The 24,911-nt window shown below is 41.7% G+C and overlaps 1 protein-coding gene across 8 annotated transcripts in view; it reads right to left on the reverse strand.

The window, feature by feature from the left end:
* The window catches only part of LOC112318788 (complement factor H), a 91,798-nt gene that overhangs the window by 12,016 nt on the left and 54,871 nt on the right, over positions 1-24,911 (reverse strand). For 2 of the 8 annotated variants that reach the window (XM_053913427.2, XM_053913429.2), the window contains 11 exons: positions 23,648-23,824; positions 21,858-22,040; positions 21,319-21,498; positions 19,679-19,855; positions 18,002-18,178; positions 17,323-17,532; positions 15,768-15,941; positions 14,908-15,090; positions 13,746-13,919; positions 13,031-13,213; positions 10,824-12,586 (listed from right to left, as the gene is read on the reverse strand). The exons of 2 other annotated variants lie outside the window; for them this stretch is intronic. In XM_053913427.2, coding sequence (XP_053769402.1) covers positions 12,390-12,586; positions 13,031-13,213; positions 13,746-13,919; positions 14,908-15,090; positions 15,768-15,941; positions 17,323-17,532; positions 18,002-18,178; positions 19,679-19,855; positions 21,319-21,498; positions 21,858-22,040; positions 23,648-23,824 — 2,015 coding nt within the window. In that variant the 3' untranslated portion in view covers positions 10,824-12,389. Of the gene's footprint in view, positions 1-509; positions 693-2,238; positions 2,416-2,823; positions 3,019-4,384; positions 4,559-4,967; positions 5,132-10,823; positions 12,587-13,030; positions 13,214-13,745; positions 13,920-14,907; positions 15,091-15,767; positions 15,942-17,322; positions 17,533-18,001; positions 18,179-19,678; positions 19,856-21,318; positions 21,499-21,857; positions 22,041-23,647; positions 23,825-24,911 lie in introns of those variants that run through there. 4 more of the 8 variants (XM_053913434.1, XM_053913432.1, XM_053913435.2 and 1 more) reach the window with 3 other exon arrangements.

Genomic DNA, 24,911 nt, shown 5'->3' on the forward strand with positions numbered 1-24,911 from the left:
TTTAATGTAGCAGGAGTTTAATATAAAGGCAACCTTCATCATTTTTTCTTTGACTATTTCACAAAGTAAGTATAGAAATTGAAAATAATGAGAATAAAAGTGGATATTTTAAATATCCACTTCACTTTTCATGAATGAAAAAAATAACTTTGCGGCTTTGGGATAAATAAGATAAAATGAACAAACTGTTCTTAGAATATTATCATAAACATAGAGGAAGTTATAAGCATTTCTTGGTCTCCACTAAAAATATTGATGTATGTTTTCTTAAAAAATAATTTTTCAGAAGAGGGCCTTCTCTGCTGTATCACATATAAATCACACAGGTGACATTATTCTACCATTATGTACTGTGAACACTTATTTTCACTTAAACACATAACTTTTTTATTTATCCTTTAAAATGGAACCACCTGAGCTTCCGCCTGCCCATGGAAAAGAAATCAGGTAAAGTAACCGCTTGTGCCCCAGTCAGCGGGGTAGTACCTCAAACATCGTGAATGACTTACTAATGCACCTGGGGCGAGTGGACCATCCACGCTGCAGACACGTGACAATTCCTGACGTCTGACCATCTTCTGTTGAGTAACCTTGTTTGCACTTGTATTGAGTTTCTTTATGTAAGGGGTATACCAGTTCAGATTCAGAAATAAATCCATTCTCACTTTCTAAATCCGACTTTAAGCATGTTACTAAAGGGAAGAGAGAGTGAGAGAAAGGTAAGCATAGGGTCCATAAACTTGTTCATTAGGAATCAAACAATACTACAACAAAAACAACAACAACAAAATAAAGCATCTATTTTAAATGAAAAGCTGGGAAATCCTGATCATCCAAGGTCTGGTGTCAGAGAAATAAGCTATGAGTTTCCAAAAATATTAAATCACGATATTTAAAAAAATGGAACTAAGTGTGACTTAAAACACTCTGCATGCCTTGTAGGAAACCACTACAATGTCCAGCGGCAGAGGGCAGGGGACTGGTGGAGGTGGACAAAGTGGGGGAGGGGATATCTGTAATAGTGTCAACAATAAAGTTCAAAAATAAACGAATGTAAAAAAATTAGTTATTAGAAAGTTGTCTGTCCACTGCATGTGGAACGCGACAGCACGCCAGAGCGCTCCTTGCATGGGTCCATTCCCAGGACGCGTTTTAAATATTGCCCAGAAGGAAGAGCTTAAGTGTTCTCACCAAATGCAGAACCATGGTGCCTGTGTGAGGGGACAGATATGATAACTATCTTGATATGGTGGTTATTTTCCAGATTACAACAAGGAATAAAATACCCAAGGCAAAAACGTCTGTCATGCGGAATAGAAGGAAAAACCCGGCGTTCTCAAACAGGTTGACTTGGAATCTCCAGAACCCCCGTGGGAAGACCTATGGAAGGAGGCAGCTCTACAAATTGGCAGGGCTGACTATATCACACTGCAGAGCAGGGCAAAGCCCCACCACTATGGGCAGGGAATAACCCTTGAGGAAGAGCTAGCAGGAAACAGTAAATTCAAAGATTTCCAGAGCACACACTAAACATTGGGAGATCATCACATTGGATCAGTCATTGGAGGGAAATCTTTAAACACTACTCATTTAGTAGAAGGACCAGAAGAGGCCTTCTTCATCCATAGTCTAAATAACCTGTCCTAGTGGGCAGGATGCCAAACCAGCTTATTAGTTTAGAAAGAAGCCTTGAGTGGATCGAATAAACCTGAACAACCAAACAAAATATAAAACCAGTAAGACTCGAGGTCTCGGGCCCCAACCCCCCACAAGGTGCACGACTGGGGAGGAGCTAACTCGGGGAGGTGAAGCTGTTGCTCCCGGGCCCCTCCACGCACCCAGTCTTGGCTCTCTGTGCCCCTGGGGCGGGAGAAACCTGTCTGCTAGATTCTGACTCTCCCACAGACGCCCCATCCGGAGTGATGGCCGGAATCCGTGTTCGCTGTGGGAGGAGCATAGGAACAGGTAACACACCCTCCTGCTCTCCACACGCCATTGTCAGATGTCTCCTGTCTGCGGTCTTCGTGTGCTTTTCTAAGATTAATGTCTACCGATAGACGTCTTTATCATGCTGCTGACATGTCAAGGAACTGGCGTTTCCACTTGTACATATTGGAAAAAATAAAACCAAGTAAGTCCTTTGGCAAAACAAGAAGCTGATATGAACATTTTGCCATAGGAACTAGAGGGAAGTCTGAGAAGATCACACACAGCCTGAATTCCAGACCCATTTCTTACCGACAGGGACGCATCTGGGAGGAGGGGCCCAGCCACTCTCCGTACACGTCACTGTGGTCTGCTGGTGTGGGAGGCTGTACCCGGGGTGGCAGAAAACTCTTACAGATTCTCCCTGTAAATAGTTTTGTTCATAGCTCGGATAATATCCATTCTCCAAATAACTGAAAACACATTTCCCTAAGAATGATAAAATGATAACAAAAAATCCCATCAATTTAGTTAAAATAATAAATTAAAATTTCTCATAATATTTAATTAGAAAGCATAAACATCAAAAATTACACATAACTTAAGAAACACTAGAGCTGGTACCAAATGGTTTTTAAGAAGTCAACATTAAATGTCATTACCTGTAGTTTACAATTACGATCTGCATAAATGCCACGGATACCCCTGTAGTGCATTTCTCTCTCATGTATTTAATGAAGAACCTCTCATAACACAAACAATCTACGTTGGTCTTTCTGCTCACAGAACTCCTCCCTCCACCTTATTTTGGTCACACAGCTTCACTGTTCTCACTGGTGTAATTCTCCCTCCTCTCTGAAGTGTCCCCACGTGCCCTAGGAGGAAGAGGTTACTTACGGATGCACGGCACTTTAGGCGACCATCCCTCTGGTGTGCAGGTGATGTGATTCCAGTTGCTTTCGGCAGGAGTCACATAGTTGTCATCACAGGTATAGAAATACCTTTTCCCCACAGAAGCTGGAAAGTATGGTCTGTATCTGTCTTCCCTGTACAGGTCCCCGTGCTTTATTTCTGGAAATTCACATGGCTTAACTTGCAATAAAAACAAACAAAAAAACAGTAAAAATAATGTTTTCCTTTAACAGAATCTAATGAGAGAGAATTGGTTTCCTTGATGAATTCTATTACTAACATCATTGTACTCATTGCATTAGGGTTTCTCGGACAAGAAAGGTTATAGGCTCAGATGATGTAAGTGACACTTGTTTCCGATCATTCAGGATGTGCGCACACGGAGCCACCTGTCGCACACCTGACACAGCGTAGTGCTGCCTGTCAGTTCCATCCAGGTGAGCACTAGGTGAGCACACAGACGCTCTCCTTGTGGTGGTCACACTCTCTGAGGTCCGTGTCACAGTGGTGCCAGCATCCTCTCTGAGGGCATCACACTGTCACATTCACATGGACGTTTGTCCTGAGCTGACCCTGAGGCCACGGACCTCCTATTAGCATCACTTCATTGTCCACTCATGAGTGTCCAGCTGCAGCGTGGACCCCCTACAGTGAATGACACGTGAGCAAGAGGAACGTGAAGGTTGAGGCAGAAAGAACTTGGAAAGGGGCCAAAGAACCTCCCCAGAAATAAATGTCCTGCTGAACTGGGTGGCACTTTGTGACAGGTGATGGTGCCAGAAAATCAAGTGTGTCTCCAACCCTCCTCCCTCAGAGAAGGAGCCCAATGTCCCCACCCTTGAGTGTGGGTGGACTTGGGGACCCTCTTCTTAAAGGTATGAATGGTGAGGTAACAGTGTGAGTAGATCATAGATGGCACGGAGATGTCCCCCTTGTGTCTCAGATCACTTGCTCTGGGGACATTAGTGCCACTCAGGCTCCTATGGAGACCCCAGGTGTTCAGGCCCTGAGGCTCCTGTATTGCCAGGGGAGGTGCCCTCTGGGCAGCAGCTCCCAGCTGCACCCAGCCCTCAGCCCACAGCCTGGGCCAGTGTCCCTGTGATGTCCATTGAGGGACTGTGAACTTGGGGGCTGAGCCTGTCCCCAGTGCTGACCCTGTGACCCCGAGTCAGCAGAGGGTGGTTGTTTTCAGTCAGAATGTTATGGAGAAATTTTTACAAAGAAATAAATGACTAATATACTTGTTTTTAGACAATACTAGTTTTAGCCAATGTTTTAGTTCTGATACTTGAACTATATCATTTAGAGAAGTAGTTATACACACAGCACAAATTTAACATTGAATAGCTAAAATTAAAAGTTTTCAATTATTTATATTATTTTCTCTAACTTAGAATTGGCTGCTTTGAATATCAAATATGTTATTAAATCCACTGCTCTACATTCTCAGTAAGAAAAAGACTACAATTTATTATGTCCCCATTTTTACATCTAAGAGAATTAATTTCAGAACTAGGAAGCAGGTCATGATTTGAATGGAACTTACGGATACATCTGGGAGAAGGTCTCCAGCCTCTGTCAGTGCATCTTGTCTTATTTCCGCGGGATGCAGGAGCAAAGCTGTTGTCACAGCGGTATGTGATTTCATCCTCCAGTCTGTATTTGGTCCTGTGAGGTGCGTAGAAACCGTTAGCAATGGTTGGAGGATCACAGGTTGTTTCTGAAAAGAAAAAGGACGTGTGGATAACACAGAAATCGCTGCCCAGGAAGAGAGTCAAGTCCACAAGAACAGAGTGAATGTTGTAAGAATCCCCCAGACAATTTGGGGCACCATCTAGCTTTTCTGTGATGCATTTTCTAGTCAAATTTTCATGAGCATATTTGTACGACTCTCTCATGTCTGTGGAGATGCTTTTAGACTGTGGAACTCAGAGCAGAGAAAACTATTCACTTTATTTTCCCTGGAGATGATGATACGCTAATCTTCCTGTAAGTTATACTCTGTTACAATGTCACAGCACACACTGTTCCTACAAGTCGTTTCATTAACCCAGAGACACATGCAAGTAGGAAGGACGAGGAGTTGCAGGTTGGAGGGGGCTGCCTGTGCAGCTCTGAGTCCAGCTTACCTTGTCCGTGAGCCCGGGATGCCCACAGGGCGACAATGACAGTGATCAGGAACAGCAGCATGTTGGGCGTCCCTGATGGTGCATTAACAAGCATATCCCAGCCGTGCTCTGTGGGGTTGTGAGTCCACCTCCTGAGCAGTTGTTAGTGTGAGCCTGAACTTAAGTGCACTGCCAGGAAGCTAGTTTATTGAGTTCACTTAATATCAAAGTTCAGAGAGTTTTGCAAGATATGTAAATTTCTGGTAAAAGTTTCCCAATCTCTTTGTTACTTCCTTTCCTCATTGCACTTGCCCAATATTCCTTAGTGAGGTTAACACACGGGCTCTAAAAGTGACATGAAACACTAGTTTTTAAATTGAACAACTCTTGAAAATGGGTGGAGTTGTTTCTCTGCCCAGAGATGGAGTGGGAGTAACTCTGAGCCCACGTCCCTGTACCTGTCCCTTGTCCTGTGTGTGTCCTCACCCAGCCTCAGTCCTTAGGGTCCGTGAGCACCAATAACCAAAGCTACTAACAAATGTTTGTTAAAATATGACTATTTAACGTTACTTAAGTTTTTATTACCGAGTACTGTACAATTAATATTCTTATTCTCGTAACGACTTTTATATCTCCTGTGGTTTTCATGAAGAGCTTGTCATTAGAGAAAAGACCTCTTTGGACATTTTTGCTCCCAGAATGCTCCCCCTGACCTCATCGTTGTCACCCAGGCTTAATGGTCCTCACGTCTGTGCACCTACTTGTCTGGTCTTTGAAAGATTCCCTCGCAGGCAGCTCTAAACAGGTCCCTAACTGCGGCCTGGTACTTCTGGCACCTACCTTCTCGAGTGTGAGTGACGCCACCCAGCCACCCCGTGAGAAAGTCCCCCAGTTGTCCTGGTGGGAGCAGCACTGTTGTCCTGCAGGTGCTGGAAAGCACGGTTCATACCTGCCTCTCGTGTATGGACGTCCGTGCTTTCTTTCTGCAATATTTCAAGGTGTCACTGGCAACAAAATCCAGGGAGCAGATGAAGTAATGATTTCCATGACCAATCCAAACCCAGAAGCATTGTTTCATTGATGAACTGCCACCTGTTTGGTGTCACTATTCTCCTGGGTTAGGGCTCCCGGGACCATGTCCTTTCTCAGCAGAAAGGGGTCCCTGGGTTCTCCCCTCACGCCAGTGCATGCAGAGACGTTGCGGTGTCTCCTGGTGTTGTTGTGGCGTTTCCTTACATTCCTGGTTTCCCCGCACCCCGGGGATTAGAGGCAGTGTAAGCAATACAGAAAAATAATACTTCTTTTGATGATATCACAGAAAAATCACATTCTCAGTCCTGTCTCAAACCAGTCATTTATGCAAGATTTTGTTTTTATTTACCACACAAATAAAAAGTAACATTTGTTAATACCTACACAAATACATTATGATAAACATTTGATGGGGTACTTCTAATTTAATTGAAATTGTGCTTTTAAGTGTATCTTACCCAATACATTTAAAGACATATAATTGTGTTTTATTGCATTATCTTACATATTGAATACTCTTGATTAAATGTGCAAGGGCATACTGTTTATTGTTCATACATATTAATGAAGAGAATTTGCCCATTACAGACATGACTTAGTAATACTCTAAGACTCTTCAGAGCAGGCTAGTATTATTTTTTACCCTAAAATATGATTCTAGTTTCAGAAACGGTAAGCAATGACATTAAATAATGACTGACGGACACACCCAGATAGCCCAAATATACGTGGTCATACCCACCTCCAGCTGTACTGATCTATGCCCTCTGCTCCTGCTCATGCAAATTTTCAAGTGCCTTCTCCAGGCCCGTTAGGGACAGTATGAACGTTGATCATCTCAATTCTAGAGCCTTATTTCCAAAGAAGACCTGGGTGTCCTCACCCCAGAGGGAGCGAATGGCCTGCAGTCTGTCCCTCTCTCTCATCACTGACGGAGTTTTCCTTCTTCTTGGCAGCTTTTAATGTTGTGAGTAAAATGCTGCTCTAGTCTCGTTATTCTGAGTAACGTTCTTGTGTAGTTTCAGCTGCTTTTGGAGATTTTGAATATCCTCTCTCGACATGACATCCCTAAATTTTCAGCACGATACATGAGGATGTGCGACCTGTAATCATCATTCTGCCTTGGACGCAGCTGAGTCTGGGTTTGCAGAACCTGGGTCTGAAAACACTTAGTTTCGTCACTAAATATTGGAAAAGGGATGGAACCCTGGCGGTCTCTTCGAGGAGGAGGACAGCTGCCCACCACATTCTGGGGTTTCACGGGACATGGACAGAAGGAAAACTGATGGGGGGACTGGAACCGAGATGTGAGGGACTGACAGCCGCCTCAGGCTCCCTCTCTGCCCTTGGCCGATGCAGGTGGTGGTCTCCTCAGCAGCTGTGGTGGGCGCACCTCGGGCTGACTTTAGAGATCTCAGTATTCATTACACAGTCCTGGATTTCCAGGGGGGTTGCTCACCCCTCTGCGCTGCTGCACTGGGTTCTTTAGGGACAGTCCATGATGTCATCTCACCACTGCGAAGTGTTACAGATGCCACAAAGCATGTGGGACTCTTTGTGACCTGCTGTCCTCATTGCCTGTATCCTTCCAGAAGGGAATGTACCGCTTTTCCCTTAAACCCCAAACTATTTGGTCACACAAATGGTAAGAGACAGGCCTGGAAACACAGCCCTGCATCTGCTAATCTGACGAGTTTATTGGAAGAAACTGCAAGTTAACTGGTAAACCTTCCATCTCGTCCAGGAGCCCCGCAGAGAGTCCCAGTGGTCCAGACCCAGCTGGAGCTCACTGGGGCCTGAATGCGCTTGGCCTTATCTACTATTTTGATAAACCAACCATAAAACTGGTGGATATTTTTCTTATTGTGCACTGCATAGTGACATGCCTCTCAGTGATAACAGCTTCTGTTCTTAAGACTTCAAGCTTTGAAAATTTGTTTTGATTTTGAGCTTGAATTTGAGTTAATAAAAAGTCAGTAGTAAGTATAAGAACATACAATTAAAAAATTTTGCCTAGAAGTATTACCATGAACCCAAAAGCCAAGTAACAAGTTGGAAAACACTTTTAATTTTATCACGGAAATCTGAATAAAGTATTGATCATATTTCTCAACAAAAAACCAATGATAGGAATAGGGACTGGTGTCTGAATCAGAAAATTACGAGAAAAATCCCAGGACAAGTGGCCCTTCAATGTCTGCAGTGCGAATGAGCACATTCATAGCAAGTCAACTTTCACACTGCTCACAGGTGCCACGTATGATCTGCCAAAGAGGGAGGTGTCTGACTGGCTGGCAGCGAGCCCCTCTGAGAAAGAGAAGAAATGTCTGGGAAATTGCTGGGGGATCCATGCATTTCACTTCCCGCAGTTTATCCTACAATATGCCCACCTGAGTACGTGATCGAAGCATTCATGAGCGGGACAGGAAGACATGGGAAGGGACTCAGGGAGACGCATGTAAAGTGAAAACGGCAAGGCGTAGATGAATGGGCGGAAGGACCTCCCCTTGGACTAATGAACGCTGGAGGGAGGTCGGAAACTGATGAAACTGAAACATAGTAAATGGGGAACAGGTCTGACGGGAGTCAGACGACTCTGCACGGCCCCTTCTCTACCACCTGGACTTTCACAACATGAATGTGCCCGCCCGTATTTAAAGACTGGATTAATGGACCCTTCACAACAGCATGGATGGAACTGGAGAGCATCATGCTAAGGGAAATAGCCAGGGGGTGAAAGACAGATACCATGTGATCTCACCTATAAGTGCAACCTCAACAACAAAACAAACAAGAACAATATGGGACCAGAGGGGTGGAAATGAAGACCAAAGCGACAGAGACCAGAGGTGTTGGGGGCGGGGGGTAACAGGGAAAACAAGGGGACCTGTCAAGTCAAGGAACGTGTAGAAAGGAACCAAGAACAAAGACAACAGGGTGGGGTGAAGATTGAACGTGGGGGGTTGTTGGTAGTGCAGGGGGTGGGTAATGGGGGAAAATGGGGACAACTGTAATTGAAAACAATTATTAATAAAATTATGTACGAAAAAAGAAAGCAAATACTTAAGAGTTAACATTCATACAATGGTGAGATTTTAAAGGGCATGTGCAAGGAAGAAATAAAGAAGTGAATAAATTGAAAAGAAGATTACATTAATAGAGGACAGAGCCAAACAATGTGAAACTGAAAAATATCATCCATGCAAATCAATGCAAAATGTTACTACTAGTGTGGTAAGCAGGCCGAGCAGAGATTGAAGTCTGTGTCCAGCTCTTCTGAACGCGAGAGGGTGCCAAACATCCGGGGACACAATAAATACGAAAGCGTTTCAACCTCCGCTCGGTGGTGAAGCTGCTAGAAGTCAGGTCTGCATTGCACTTTCGAAACCTTTTTCTAAAACTGAAATGTGAGAATACAGAAGTAATGAGACAGGGAGAAAATGAATTAAAGAGTTGCTAGACCCTGTATTCGCTGAGCTGTACAATCCAAAAGGAGCTAACCCTTTATTATCTTTCATTCATTCACTCATTCATTCACTCACTCATTCATTCACTCACTCCTCTATCTTTGGAATATTCTTTTGTTTTGTTGGAAACACAGGCTGCACTCCACCCTCAAGGCCAGCCAAGTCTCCCGTGGAAGTCCAAGGTCTCATGACATTCTATGAAATCATTTAAGCTGAATGGTTAATATTTTACACACATCGGTGTTATTAGTGGCAATGAGGAGCAAAGATTTACTGAGCACCTTCTGGACGCCCGGCACTGCGTGCACTTGGCGCTGGAATCTGGTTGCTGTTCATGTTGTGACAGTATTTTCTTCCTTGTCTGCTGACAACACCCTATTACTTCTGCTGTTTGAGACCGAGATAAATTCTTTGTAAAAGAGTGTATTGTGCCTGTAAAAATATATTTACTCTTGTTATGGGTTCTTGTCAACCCAGCAATGCACTTCAATGTCATTTCCTTTGAAAAGATCTGAGGAACTCAGGGAGCTGGAAGTGCAAACACTCCCACACTCCTGGGCATGCCCACGCGCCACCACACCCCAGAGTTCTTGGGTTCGAAATGCTATTTCCCAAGTGAAAAACAATCTGAGGTTCCCACAAGCATGTGAGCGCACGTGACCAATGGGCAGGAGAAGTATAGGCTTAGCGTGGAACGCCATGCTGTGCCAGAAAGAGTAGAAAGGCTGACCCACTAAGTGGGGATTCAGCCAAAGGTCTGAGAATGCGCTTCAGGACACAGCCCCTAGGGAAGTTTGGGGCACTCCGGGCCACCAATGGAAGATGAATGTGACCAACTGTGACAACTGGAATATTAAACACGGAATTCCTGCTGACACACACAGCATTTTTAAAGAAGAGAAACAAATCTTGCAAACCCTCCTGGAGGGGCGCAAACACAAGTTCTTGCTCCAAAAGCTGGAGACTGAAGGACAAACATAAGGATGAGCCACATCTATTAGGTGAAGGTTTGACTTACGCAGCGCTGGGGAAGGCACACGAACCGTGTCCGAGAGGCTCGGTGAGTGAGTGCAGGAGACCAGAGAACCGACCTGTGAAATCGTTAGTTTGCGGCCACCAATGAAATAATTGACGAGAACCAAGTGTGACGGGTCTACTGCCGTTGGGTCAAAGGTCGGGAGAAACACTATGTACACAAATATCAGTGTTAGTAGCAAAGAGACTTGTCCATTGTGACGCTGTTCTTTCGAGTGACGGGATACTGGCCGCCCTGGTGACTCAGATTCCATAATCTGGCTCCTTGGTGACAGCCAGTCTCCTCGTTGGAACAATGTCTCATTTTTGGTTTGAACACAGAGCAACAAGGTACCACTTCAAGTTAATTGAGCTTACTTACTTAGAGCTTTATTTTCATTTTAAAATTTTTATTGAATTTACTGGGGGGACATTGCTTTATAAATTTACATAGCTTTCAGGGGGCACAGGCTATAATACGTCATCTGCATATTGTATTTTTGTGTTTGCCACCCCAATCAGGTCTCCTTCCATCACCATTTATTCCCCTTTACCCGCTCCCGCCTCCCGCCACCCCCCTCCCTCTGGTCATCACCAGACTACTGTCTGTGTCTGTGAGTTTTTATTGTATTTTATTTTTTGCTTAATCCCTTCATCGTTCTCACTCAGTCCCCCCAGCTCCCCCCTCTGACAGCTGTCAGTGTGCTTCTGTGTGTGTGAGTCTGTCTCCATTTTGGTTGTTAGTTTATTTTGTCCATTAGATTCCACACATATTTGAAATCTTATGGCGACTGTCTTTCTCAGAATGGCTTATGTCACTCCGCATACTACTCTGCAGGTCCATCCACGCTGTTGCAAAATGTAAGATTTACATCTTCACTTTCATCTTAAAGTATTAATGTTTTTGTAGAAATTAAAAATGTTTGCATTCAACCGATTTTATTGAAGTATGTGTTTGAAATGTACAAACATAAAAATCGTATTTCAGACTCTTGTGTTTGAATGTTTCCAAAACTCTTTAAAGCAGCAAAATCGTGAAAATGATATTCAATCCATCCATCTTTTTGCAGAGCTCTTTCTGGTTCTCAACATGGGTCATCTTACTTTCCGTGTGTATTTACTCTAAATTAACGTATTTCATGGCTCACAGGTGATGTGTGTTCCGTACAGAGGAACGGGGGGTGGGGGGAAGGCAGGAACTGCACACCAACTCCCACCCCGTTACCGCTAAATCCAATAGTTGTGGTAAGTGTGCCATTGTACTTCCTGTCTCTGTGTAAACGTGTAGTCACGGTTCACAGCATGTCGCGAGAACATGCGAATGTGTTCACACTGAAGCTGCATTTTCATCAGTGTGCGTGCCGCTGTCCCGCAGTCCTGCCCTGAATGGGGCTCCTCCTGCTCTGTGTGACTTGTCTGAGTGCTTGCATGCACTGGGGGGACAGGCTGTAGAAGATCACGCTTGTCACCATCTCTGGTGTGTATTTCGCAAGGACAGGAAATACCGCTGACATCTTGTGACATAGTGTGGTGTTTACATGTTTGTGAAGTGATTCTATTTTGAAGATGGAGACAAGCATTTTTCCCCATTTTCTCTGCAACCAGAGTCTCAAACAGCCTCAGAAGTTTTGGACAAAGAGATGGGGAGTTAGGGGAACGGTTGGGTGCAAGCAGACCGTGAAGAGATGGCTTCTGATTTCTGGCCATGGGTGTTTCATGGACAGAACACACAGCATTTGGTTGCCACATTTTAATGAGATTCCTTTCAGAGTGATTAACTGGTCTCAGATTATAATGATAGCAACATAAATTCTGATTATGAAGAAAAATGAGTTAAACTGTACTGGAAAAAATAGAGAATTGGATTAATACAAACAATTCTAAATGAATGTGTGTATTTTAATTTTGAGACTGCAATGTAACCATCACTTTATTCACAAGCGGGATACGTCAGTTTTCCTTCCCGACACCTTACTCGGAACGCGGAGCGTGGTGACCTCGGACGATACCCATAACGACAGGTGAACTCAAGAATGTCATCTGTTTTAGAATAAAGTTTTTTTTCTGATCTCCATCTGAACTGTATGTTATGTTTTTCCATAATTTCTTCTGATATCACACATGCCTCTAAAGGAGAAAACAAGGAACATAAAGCATTACGTGGTATACAAATTCTCACTGCAGAAGTTTAGTCTGCCATGTAGAATCTTCTACACTGATCCAGGAACTTACTCTCAAAACCTTTTTCAATACACTTCATTGAAAAGCCATCCTGTAGATGTAACGCACTTTAAACAATTAATGATGCAAAAATGAGGTACTCTGTGTGATAACTAAACCTTAAATCGGAGTTCAAAATACCAGTTATTATGTAAAGAGTTTTCATAAAAGAATCTTTGTTGCTCTTCCTGCTTAGGAATTTTTCAAACGTTATTTGCTCACACACCACTCTGAGGTAGTCAAGCGTTCATCAGAACAATTGTGAGTCCATGCAAGTTCTCTTATAAAGAGCAGCCCAGCACACTCTTTACACAGATTTCCCAGGACCCATGGGACCGCTGACGCACTTACCTAAGCATTTGGGTGGTTCTGACCACTTTCCGTCACGACATGTTATTATCCTGTTCCCCTGAAGTTCATAGTAGGCCCGGCATCGATACTCCACTGATGAGTCCAGAGCGTAGACCAGTGATGGGAATGTGGTGATGTCCCCATTGTCGATGGTTGGAGGGGGCCCACATTTTCCTTTGGACTCTACAAAAGGATAGTCTTTGATTTAAGGTGGCCCCGGAGTAGGTGGGGGTACCCTCATCTCTTCCTGTTGCCAAACTGGATTTCGAGCTAAATAAGAGAGTAAGCAACCCGAAAAACCACATGAAGGACGGCTGAACAAAAGTCTGAAACCCAGGGTGTACAGAAGCAGCCGCACAGACGGGTGAGCAGAGAGGAGATACGGACAGCCTTGACCCCCGCCATGGACGGTGGCTGAGAAGCCGGAGGGGCAGCTGGGCTGAAAGGCCCCATGGAGGACCATGCACTCTCAACCTCATTCTGGAATCCCCAACACAGAACATCTCTTCCTGTAATGCGGCCAAATTTTTCCTGGGGTAAATATACCACAGTACTTACTCAGTCCACGAACAGAACTGGACTTTAAGCACCACCATTTTATTGGCATGAACTTATTTGTTCCATAGGAACTACTTCATTATGCATCCATGATACCAGCTCAGTTCGTCCCTAATACATCCTCTGACACGGGGGTGGGGGGGAGAAGATACTCTACCTTTGCACTGAGGTGGATTCGTCCAGTTCCCATTCAAACAGGTCACCTCCACTTCCCCAAATAGGTCCAAAGATTTCACGCATTCATAACGCACTGTGTCACCAGACAGGTACTGAGTCATCTTGTTCCGTATAATGGCATTCTCCACTATGGGGGGGCTCCCACAGGAGTTATCTGAAGAAAACGAGAACAATGTGTATCTAACGCAGTGAATGTTTAGAACTCAAATCAACCAATGGGATTCCCTTATATTTCTGGAGGACTCAAATCCATATTCATCTGTCATGAAGACTGAAGATTTTCATAAATTTACATGTATGATTGAAAAAAGGTAACATTGCAGGGTTTTTTTTTCCTGTAAGTGTTAAGCTTTTACATCTTAAATTTCTTTCCCATCCTCTCAAAGATAATTAGACACTTTTAACCAATGTAAGTGATTGCTTTTTGGAAATTTCCCTTTGAGTTTAGTAACAGAAATATAAATTATATAAATTCAAGATGAATTGATAAAACCTAAAAACTCAGAATAACAGATTATTTGGCATCAGATTTGGGTTGAAATCATCATGTCTATTCATTGTGATTTTAGGTTCTTGGGCTAATAGGTACAGTAGCCATTTCTTTATGGAGTAAGTCAAGAAATAAACACTTTGAGGAATACCTCATAGTTAAAGGAAGTGGGTGATCTCACAAAAGATCCAAGCAGAGGCTGAGGAAAATAAGAGGACACTGAATTTATAATTTTATACAAGTTCTCTAATAATCTTAGGGGGCAAATGCGTACGGACACTGCCATGGGCTTTGAGCTTCAGCGGGATGGAAAGTAGTGATAGGGTGAGGGGGATGCTGCTGAGAATTCCTGTTAAAGGAGTTTTAGGTCACGACCCAGAGCTTTTGATGCTGCTCTGAGTGAGCCTGTGCATTTGCATTTCCTCTAATTCCCCAGAAGATGCTGATGCTGCTGTTTCAGGGCCCAGCACTGAGAGTAATGGGCTCTCGGGTCAAGCATCACTGCCCCTTCCATTGCTCTGTGTTAAGGCACGAACTCCCTTGATCTGGCTAAGACATAGCCTGTGTTCATCTCTTCATCATGCTGGAAGCAATGCTGTATTATATCATTTAAGACACTTTAAAAAATAAATGTAAAAGTTTATCAAAACACCTCTGCATGTGGGCGTCCCTATCCACCTGCCAGTCATACAGCGGACAACATTGGATCCATCCATTCTGTAGTGTTGTCGACACTTATAAGCTACTTCCTCTCCTGGCTGATAGAATTTCTTGTTCTTGTTTATATTTATAGGTGTGGCATTATCAAAGCTGGGTGGGGAAGGACAAGTCGTTTCTGAAAGAAAAAAACAATACTTATTCACTAAACCTTTAAAAATACATATTTTCCAATAATTTTACTCTATAAAAAACAGGTACATTCTAAAACAAAGCATACTGTACAATATTTTTTGTACAACTTGAAGGTATGTTAGCGGTCTTGAGTTGATTACATTGAATGAAGAAGTACATTTATCAGAAGTACAATGCGGGACTGGTGGTTCAGAAAGCCTGATGAGATCAGGAGCAGACTTCTCACATTCAGCTTCTTGCTTGTCCACAGAGGTCATCTACCTTATATCCATATTTCTACCCTTCCCTTCCGTCCACATCCATTTCCCAGAATTACGTGAAGCATCAGAAGAAGACATAAATGTCTAGAGTAGGTAACTGGTAAAGTAACACGAGCTGAATCACGATGAGACTGGTGAGCAGTGGTCAGCTGCAGCCCACAGAGTTGAGAAGTCTGAGCTCTCATAGGGCACGGGGTAGGGGGACTGGGGACCTCAAGTAAACCAGTCGGGCTCCTGTTGCCAACCTGTGCCTCTAGGCCTATGAACTCTCTACCAGAATCCAGAACCTTCCAGAGATACCTTGTTAAATTCCAGAACATCTGCGGTTTTAAATTTATATCATTCATGCTCTAAGCTACAGATATTGACCAGCACGAGAATAAAATTAAATACACCATACTTATGCATTCGGGTTGAGGGCTCCATTTTCCTCCTGAACACGTTACAGATGCAGGTCCGTGAATCATAAATCCTTGGGCACAGCTGTACGTAAATTCTTCTCCATACTCATATCTGTTTTTCCTGTTAGATGCAGCGCCATTGGAAATTGCAGGCGGTGGTCCACAAGGAAGTCCTGAAAGAAAAGAATTAAGAATGACTGCATATTTCACTAACTCTAAAATTTATTTCATGTACCGGTTGTCATAGTTACTACTTTGAGTGTGTGTGTGTGTGTGTGTGTGTTTAAATAAAATAAGATTTATTCATAGTTAGTACTTTATTTGATCACACAGGCGCGAATAATAATACATCAGAGAAAAGGTGCCTAAATGCTTGCTAAAACCAGATTTTGGTATGCATTGATCAAAAAAAAATGTCAATATATTCAGGAATGGGACTATCGATGTTTCTCTAAGCAGTCACGAGTAAGAAAAAGAAAACACATCGAGAATCATGTTAAGAAAATTCTCATCTGTCGTAAGAGATCAGAAAGTACAGTGTAGGGAGAACATAAAAATTTTAAAAACCTGGTGGCAAAGTCTTCACTACAATGTACAAATATTTAGAAATATGAAAAGCTGTACCTATATGAATAGTTAGGTTCAATTTCACTACACATCTAGTTCGGTAGGGAAAATGCTGTAATTAAAAGTGATTTCATGAACCACATTTTTTTTATCCACTTATGGACTGATGGGCCCTTGGATGGTTTGCGGGTCCCGACTTTTTTAAACAATGCTGCTATGAAATATGGGTGCACAGATTCTTTCAAATTGGTGTTTCAGGACGCTTAGGGTACATTCCCAGGAGTGGGATCGCTGGGTGAGAAGGCAGTTCCGTTTTTAACTTTGGAGGGAGCTCCATACTGTTTTCCACAGAGGCTGCTACGGGGCTGTGAAAAAGAAGGAAATCGTACCTTTTCTGACAGCATGGATGGACCTGGAGAATATTATGCTAAGTGAACCAAGCCAGTCAGAGAAAGACATACCCTCTGATCACACTTAGACGTGGAATCCAGTGAACAGAATGAACTGGGGAACAAAATGGAGCAGAGGTGTGGACGCATGGGACAGACTGGCGGCTGCCAGAGGGGCTGGGGGAGAGGGGGACTGGGTGAACGAAGGTGAAGAAATGCTAAGGGACACACATGCAGAGCCCGTGGGCACAGAAGACAGTGTGGTGATGGCCAGAGATGGGCGGGGGTGGAGGCTGGGGAAGGGCGCAGAGAGGTGGAAATGGGGACATTGGTAATAGTGTCAACAATAAAGATAAATGGAAAGAAAGAAAAACTAAAGTGATTTCATAATAAACCCATGACTTTAACAAACATAGGATTTGTTTGTTTATAGGAAAATTGTTTGTTAAAATATGTTAAGAAAAAATGCTTCATAAACATATAAATAGATTTGCATGCTTATAAAATCTAAAGAAGTATGTCTCATGCCTTTGATGGTGATTGCTTATTTTAGTGAATTGTACCAAAAACAGAATTTTAGTTTGCACGCTGTCCTCACCTACACACTGAGGCGGGGAAGTCCATTTCCCCAGGCGGCATGTTATCTTATGTCTCCCAGTTATCCTGAAACCGTCTTCACAAGCATAACCTAATTTAGTGCCATGTGGATATAGCTTGGGCTCCAGTGTTTCTTCTCCTTCTTCTTCTGATCTGGAGGAATTTACGGTTCCATGTTCTATATAAGGTGGCTGAGGACATGGTGTTTTCTCTACAATGAAGAACAGAGGTCCAAGGTCAGGCGCAAAGATCATATTTACAAGGAAAAATAAAATCAAACACGCTTGGGGTATTAAAATAAGAGTGATTTGAACTAATGGAACTATTTAACAACTAACAATATCGGAAACTGGCAGAGATATAGCTCTCCATAAAATCAGAGCTACTAACCACTCATTCCCCAGGCCCCTTCATTCCCCTCCTGCACATCCTGAGGAGTGAATCACAAGTCCAGAGCAATGGCGGCTGCTGTTTCTGCTGCAGCCCAGGGCTTCTGTCTGTGCTCACGTCACAACACAAGGGGAATAATGCTGATGGACTTCTGTACCGAGACTGTGATGTGGGGATTCGAGGTGAAGTGGAACAGATATGGAGAAAGGGCTTCATCTGTCCCTTTCCACAAAGCACAGGGGAGTCTAACCCTCGTTTGACAGGTATAACACAAGTGACACAGTACTGACCAATGCAGCGTGGGACCGACTTCCAGATCCCACCCTGGCACACGAGGTCTTCTGCTTCCAGACTCAGAGAATTGTTTTGACAGAGAATAGAGATCGTTTCTCCTTCCTGATAATTCACTGTGGTCGTCATATTCTGAGATCTGGGAATCTGAGGTGGAGGTGGGCATCTTGGTATTTCTAAAAATATTAAAATCAGATTTCTTAAGGAAACTCACAAGTTAAACATATTCAAAGGATAACTCAGTAAATAAAACTGTCAGTGATAATGCATCTGAAAACATCAAATTATAATGACACGTTCTAGGTTTACGTTTGTTATACTTTTCTTCTTGCTTACACTCGAATATGCTACATTGGGTTTACATTCTCATGGCCTTTCTTTGTAGAGTCTTTCTCTTATTCTGTCTGTGATCAAGCTTGGGTAATTAGGGAAAACCTGTTTTAATGATTTCTAACGACTCAAACATCCTAACTGACTTATTCATTCAATAACAGTCGATAAGTCAAGACTGATGTCAGAATCTTTTTTATGGCTACCGTGATCAAACGGATTGGGAGCCGATGAAAACCCTCACAAGATGTTTCACCGATAGAAGCTGAAAAGCCATAGGGAAGAATTACCTTTAGTTAAAGATCAACTAATTTGATACAGACTCTTGGCTGAGATACACATTAGATATGTTGACTAGTGATTTACGTATTGTTAAAAGTTTAAAACTTTCCTGCAGTTTCTGTTTCCCAGCTTGCCTAAGTTAAATAGCCCACTCTCTGTTAAGGAAATTAAGTTAATCAGCAAAACATTTTTAAAAGAAAAAAGAAACTAAACTATATATCAGATCATTTCACAGGTGAATTCTGTCAGTCATTTAAAGGAAAAAAATAATATAATAACACTATGTGTAATAACATTATACATGTATTTTCTGAAAACAGAGGAGCAAAGAAAACTTTTCTATTGGGTTTCTGAGGCCACGATAACCTTGGTAAGAACACCAGGCAGACAGGTTCCAGGAAAGCAACTGTAATCTAATATCCTCTGTGAAGGTTCATGACAAAATTCTTAAAAATATATCAGCAAATCAAGTACATGAAAGTAAGGAAAGGAGAACATATCACCACCAACTAGAGTTAACTGAGGACAGTGAGTCCAGGCGCCCTACTGTTGGAGAAGAGCAATACAGATGTGAAAAGTGGGGGATCGGAATGAATGCTGTGCTGTTGGAACTGGTGGTGGCAATGAGACTGTTTCTAAGACAGATATGGAGAAAAAACGATAGGTGACTCAGTGGGTAGATACCTACAGAGACAGAGGGATATATACATAGAAGGGTATATACATCCCTAGATACGAAGATAGATACATGAGTTAGAGGCATAAGCATGAACGAATCCGTACCATAAAACACTTAGTAGCAATGGTATTCCAGTAGCAATGAGCAGACCTGCTCCCCAAAGTTAAAGTCACCAGTTCCTGAGTGGTTTGTTATGTAGCTGTAGAATGCACGTGACACAATTAATATTTTCAAACAGTGTTCTGGTATTTTCTAAATCACCTTCCAGCTGGGAATTATTTGTATAAGAAATAATAAAAAATTTTAAGACACAAAGAGGCTCCTTTTACAAAGCAGGAAGAAATAGGATGACATTTGGAAAGGTTATAATCAAGAAAGAGCTCACCTCCACAGTTCACTTCGGGATCCCATCTTCCATTGACGCAGACAGAGTACTTCTGTTTTGGCCTTCTTTGGCACGTGTAATTCACTTGTTCATTATGATTATAGTCAACCCTATATGGCCGGGGTGTCTTATATTCATGTGACCTTGGTAATTTACATGTCTTAAGGTCACCTGTTTCTGTAAAATGAAGACATAACCTTGAAAACACTAATTATGAGAATCAAGCAACTAATGCAAACATAGCTATGGAGTCCAGAGTATAATGAAATTGGAACTTAGGTCTATAAATTCTACCAGCAAAGTTATTCCTGATCATGTTGCACGAGGTGGGCTATTAGGTAGGAACATAGTCCTATGTCCAGTGCTGATATTTCAGAGACAATAATCATCATTCAGACATTTTGCACGTTGGGAATTGCAAAAACACAGAGGTGAACTTTTTGCTTTATCCACATGGAGAAGAGTCATCATGTGACTACATTGGGTCCCTTTTGAAATCTGTGCAAATGTTCACATCCATTCTTTTCTTGATCTCAAACATTTCTGTGTTATTTTTAACCACAATCTTAAAACATTAGAAGAAAACAATGATCTGTGCAAATAGAATATATGAAGTTGCTAGTTTAATTATATTATTTCAATAAAGTTAAGGTAAAAATAACAAGAAAAGTTGATCTCAGGTGTAGCGTATAGAATGTGAATATTGAAGCACATCTTGTGTATGATCCCCAAATTAAGAATAACAAGTTAGGTGGTTAAGTCATAACCTATTTTGCATACAGACTTTAGAATCTTTGAGAAGCTGTTTTATACACCAGATCATCCTATAATCCAGTAATATTATAATGCTATAGTAATCCATTTTTGCTGGCTCAGTATGTTCTCTATAGATTATTAAGGTTGTTATACAACTATGTATTTCAAAAATTTAATGCATATGGCAAATCCTGTTTTGAACTCGATGTCAGTGTAGGTCTCGGGTAGTATTTGTTAAGAATTTGGTAATGAAGTCAAGTGAGGATGAACAGAACAAAGAAAATTCAAGTAACTGGCCAAAAAATAGTAAGGATTTTGGAATGAAACCCTGCAAAAAATAAAGGGGACTAGTTTAAAACACACTAGATTCTTGAGAATTAGTCTTATTTTTCCAGGACTTGTCCAGAGTGTTGAAAGGGAAAAAAAACAATATTCACCTTCAAGGGATGGTAAGTGAGGGAAGATTTGCAGTGGAAAGGGTGTGTGTGGTTGTTATCCTAAGTCCTATAATGACTGGTTTCCGAAAGAATTGCTTTATTAGGACAAAAATAAGCATCTTGAGAAGAACAAGAAGCTAGACTATAGGGAGGTACAAAATCAACACGAAGGTGAAAATTTTAATCACACATCTATGTACAAGTAAAATTTAGCTTCATGCTTATAAGTAATGTTAACATCAGAACAGATTCATAAAATTCTATCACTACTTTCTATTTTTCCCCCGTAGACACTATTGACCTACAAACAACAAATCTTCGGATTCATTATCACATATGACCTGACATTTTCGAGAATATTGCCAAATTTCAAAAACATGGTGGCAAGGGCTTTACAATAAAAATACTAAATTGTATCAAAGGGCCATTTGCGAAGGGCATGCTCACCAATGCACTCAGGTGCTTGGGTCCACTTTCCCTTAACACAGGTAACGGATGTGGGCCCAACTATTGTGAACCCTTCACTGCAGCTGAACTCCACGGATTCTCCATGGTGATAGGGGCGGGCGTGGGAAAGGACAGAGCCGTGAGCGACGTCAGGTGTATCTTCACATGTGCTGTTCTCCTCTGTGAAAATGTCACAAGCATACGCTAATAAAGAACAAACTGAAAGTAACCAGAGGGGAGGGAGGAGGGGAACAATGGGGAGAGGAAGGGAAGGGTCAAGTCAAGGGACATGCAGAAAGGACCCATGGCCAAAGACAACGGACGGGGAGGGGAGGACTGAATGTGGGAGGTGGAGGGTCACTAGGCCAGGGGAAAGAAATGGGGGAAATGGGGACAACTGTAATTGAACAACAATTAAAAAATTAAAAAAATAAAGCTCTCGTGAACAGACAGAAAAATAAAATATAAATTACATGTTACTGTGAATATAAATACACACTACTGACTTAAGTCTAAGTATTAAAATTTTTATACGTTACCAATACACAGGGGCAAGATTGTCCATTCCCCATCAACGCACTGAATTTTCTTAGAACCCTTCAACAGAAACCTGGGGTCGCAAACGTACTCCACAACTTCACCATGTTCATATTCTTCTTTTGGTGTGTTTGTAGCTTTCCCATTGGGGAGTTGAGGGTGTAGACCACATGATTTTACTTCCTCTATGGTAGAAACACAGTATACTTAGTGGTTCAATAGTCTATTTTACAAGTTAAAATCCAGTAAAATTTTTCTTAAGTTTCTTACTTATTATCTAATTCACAGGTGGCAAACACAAGGCCCTTGGGATGAATCTGGCCCTCCACCTTGTTTTACCTGGCCCAGCACCTTGTTTCGACCTGGCAGCAGCGCCAAGCTCTCACCTAACTGTTAAGGAGGAGTTACGTTTAGGTTTGCAACCTAAGTGCCCATCAGCAAATGAGTGGATCAAAAAACTTGGTGCATTTACACAATGGAATTCTACGCAGCAGAGAGAAAGAAGGAGCTTATACCCCTGCGACAGCATGGATGGGACTGGAGAGCATTACGCTAAGTGAAATAAGCCAGGAGGTAAGAGACAAATACCATATGATCTCACCTTTAACTGGAACATAATCAATAGAAGAAAAAAGCAAACAAAATATAACCAGAGACATTGTAGTTAAGAAAAATCTAACAATAGCAAGAGGGGAGTGGGGAGGGGACAGTGGAGAGAGGGGTTTACGGGAGCTACTCTAAAGCACACATGCACAAAATCAAGGTGGAGGGTGGAGGTGGGGGAGGGATGTGGGTTTGCCTGGGGTGGGGTGGAGGGGTGGGGAGAAAATGCAGACAAGTGTCATTGAACAAAAATAAAATATAAAAAAACATTTTTTTTAAAAAAGGAGTAGTTAACATTTATACAGTTAGCCATTTGAAGCAATCTCAAGGCTGATGTGACTACTGGTGAAAATGAGTTTGACACCCCTGATCTAACTTATTATAGCGGTCTTCAACAAAGGAAAAAGAGTGGTGTTTACACTGGATTCAGATCTCCCAGTTCTGTTGTTACTTATGCCGATTCAGCAAACTGGAAGTACATTTAAGCCCAGGAAACATGTTCTGTACTCTAGACAGTCTAGGAATATATGCAAACTCATGAACAAATATGCCTGTGGAACTGATAATGATGTTCATTTTCCTTAGAAACATCTTATCAAGACTTTTATGTTAAATATTTTTTATTTATTGAGCTTAGAGAGAGAGAGGAAGGGAGGGAGGGAGAGGGAGAGAAATGGGGATTCGTTGTTCCATTCATTGATGCATTCATTGGTTGCTTCTTGAATGTGCCCTGACCTGAGATAGAACCTGCAACCTTGGAGCATTGGCATGATGCTCTAACCAAATGAGCTACCTGGTCAGGGCCAAGACTTTTTGAAAAAATACCATCATTGGAGCCAAGCATTTGATCAGCCAATTGTAAGTCATATCTATGATTGAATTGACTCTAAGATGCTTAAATGTTGTTTAGACACACTCAGTGGAGCTTGAAGTGAAGCCCATGCTGATAGAATGAGATGCAAAAATGGGACTGAAAAGAAGTGGCTCCAGCATCAGACAGCAGTGAGGGTGAACTTCTTAAGCAAGGACATCTGAGGCATGTGCTGCCGGAGTATGGTTTTCTGAAGTAAGTCTCTGGCTTAATGCCCTAGATTAGAGACACACTGGAAACCAACAGAAAACTGATAAACACAATGTGGTAACCAAAATTGTAATTCTTGTGGGAGCAACTGTCAGATAAAACATTCACCTTTACACACTGGCGGATCTGGCGACCACCCAAAGTTGTAGCACTGAATTGAATCTGGTCCAACAAGTTTCAGTCTGTGTCTGCACGAGAATTTCAACACGTCTCCAATTAAATATTTCTCTTTCTGGGGCTGAGCAATTAAGTTTTGTTCTATATCAGGAACAATGCATTCTTTTTCTGTAAAAACAATTTAATGATTATTATGAAAATAACTTAATGAGCATATATAATTTTTCATTGCCAAAGCAAATGTTATACATCATGCAAAAATAAGTTGCTGGGTGTTGCATATACAGAGGGGCATCAAACAAATCCTCTCCCTGGAAAAACATTGATCTATCAGGTTTACACCTCCTTCAAATCCATGTGGGACTCTCTGAACAACAATACATGTGTCTGGAAAATTTGTAAGATCAACTAGCTCACAGCGGACCTGATTTTACCACTGACATTAATAAAATTTAACATTACTGTTTTTGTATTGTCAAAACAAAACTATTCTCTCACAAAAAAACCCAGTGATGCTACACATTTAAATTGCATGCTTAAATAAAAACTGGGATTTTTGTTTAATATACATGGGAAACCAGGACATTCAGAGAGGCATTTCTGATATATTTCAGTGAGAGGAACATTAGAAGTTGCTTAATTAATAAATCAAACTGAAATGTAATAAAAGCAAAACATAAAAGAAGATGAAGTAACATTCTCAAGGTCACACAGGTAGACATATTCTACATGCCCTGAATATTTATATCATACAAAAGTATCCTTACTTAGGAATAGTTTACATTGGCTATTAATGAATTATTAGTTACTATGATTCTATTTAGAAATGTGTAAATTATCCTTTAAAAATTTTAAACTTATGTAATTTATGACATTGTAGATATTATATAAATGCGTTTTGGTTTGAACCCTCCATCTTGTTAATTAGCATATAAAATTAATAAGTGGAATTTAAAATTAGCAATCATACAAAAAAGAAAATTTATACTATTTAATAGTCACTTATGAATACATAATCATACAAGTAGACATAACTTAATGATTTTTAGAAGTGATATCACAGAAAACCTCCATAAATTTGCTTTTGTCTTGGCTTTTGCTTTGATGTTGAGCTTTGCAGCTTATTGAGAAGATCACACTGGAATGGGAAGCACTGGGACTCTTATAAAATGTTATTCCGATATTCTGCATACAAGTCTTTTATTAGTGTGCGTGCTCATTTACATAGTTTGAGCTCATTTGGCATAAATTCTCT

The sequence above is a fragment of the Desmodus rotundus genome, chromosome 10 (genome assembly GCF_022682495.2).
Source record: "Desmodus rotundus isolate HL8 chromosome 10, HLdesRot8A.1, whole genome shotgun sequence".
Taxonomy (NCBI): domain Eukaryota; kingdom Metazoa; phylum Chordata; class Mammalia; order Chiroptera; family Phyllostomidae; genus Desmodus; species Desmodus rotundus.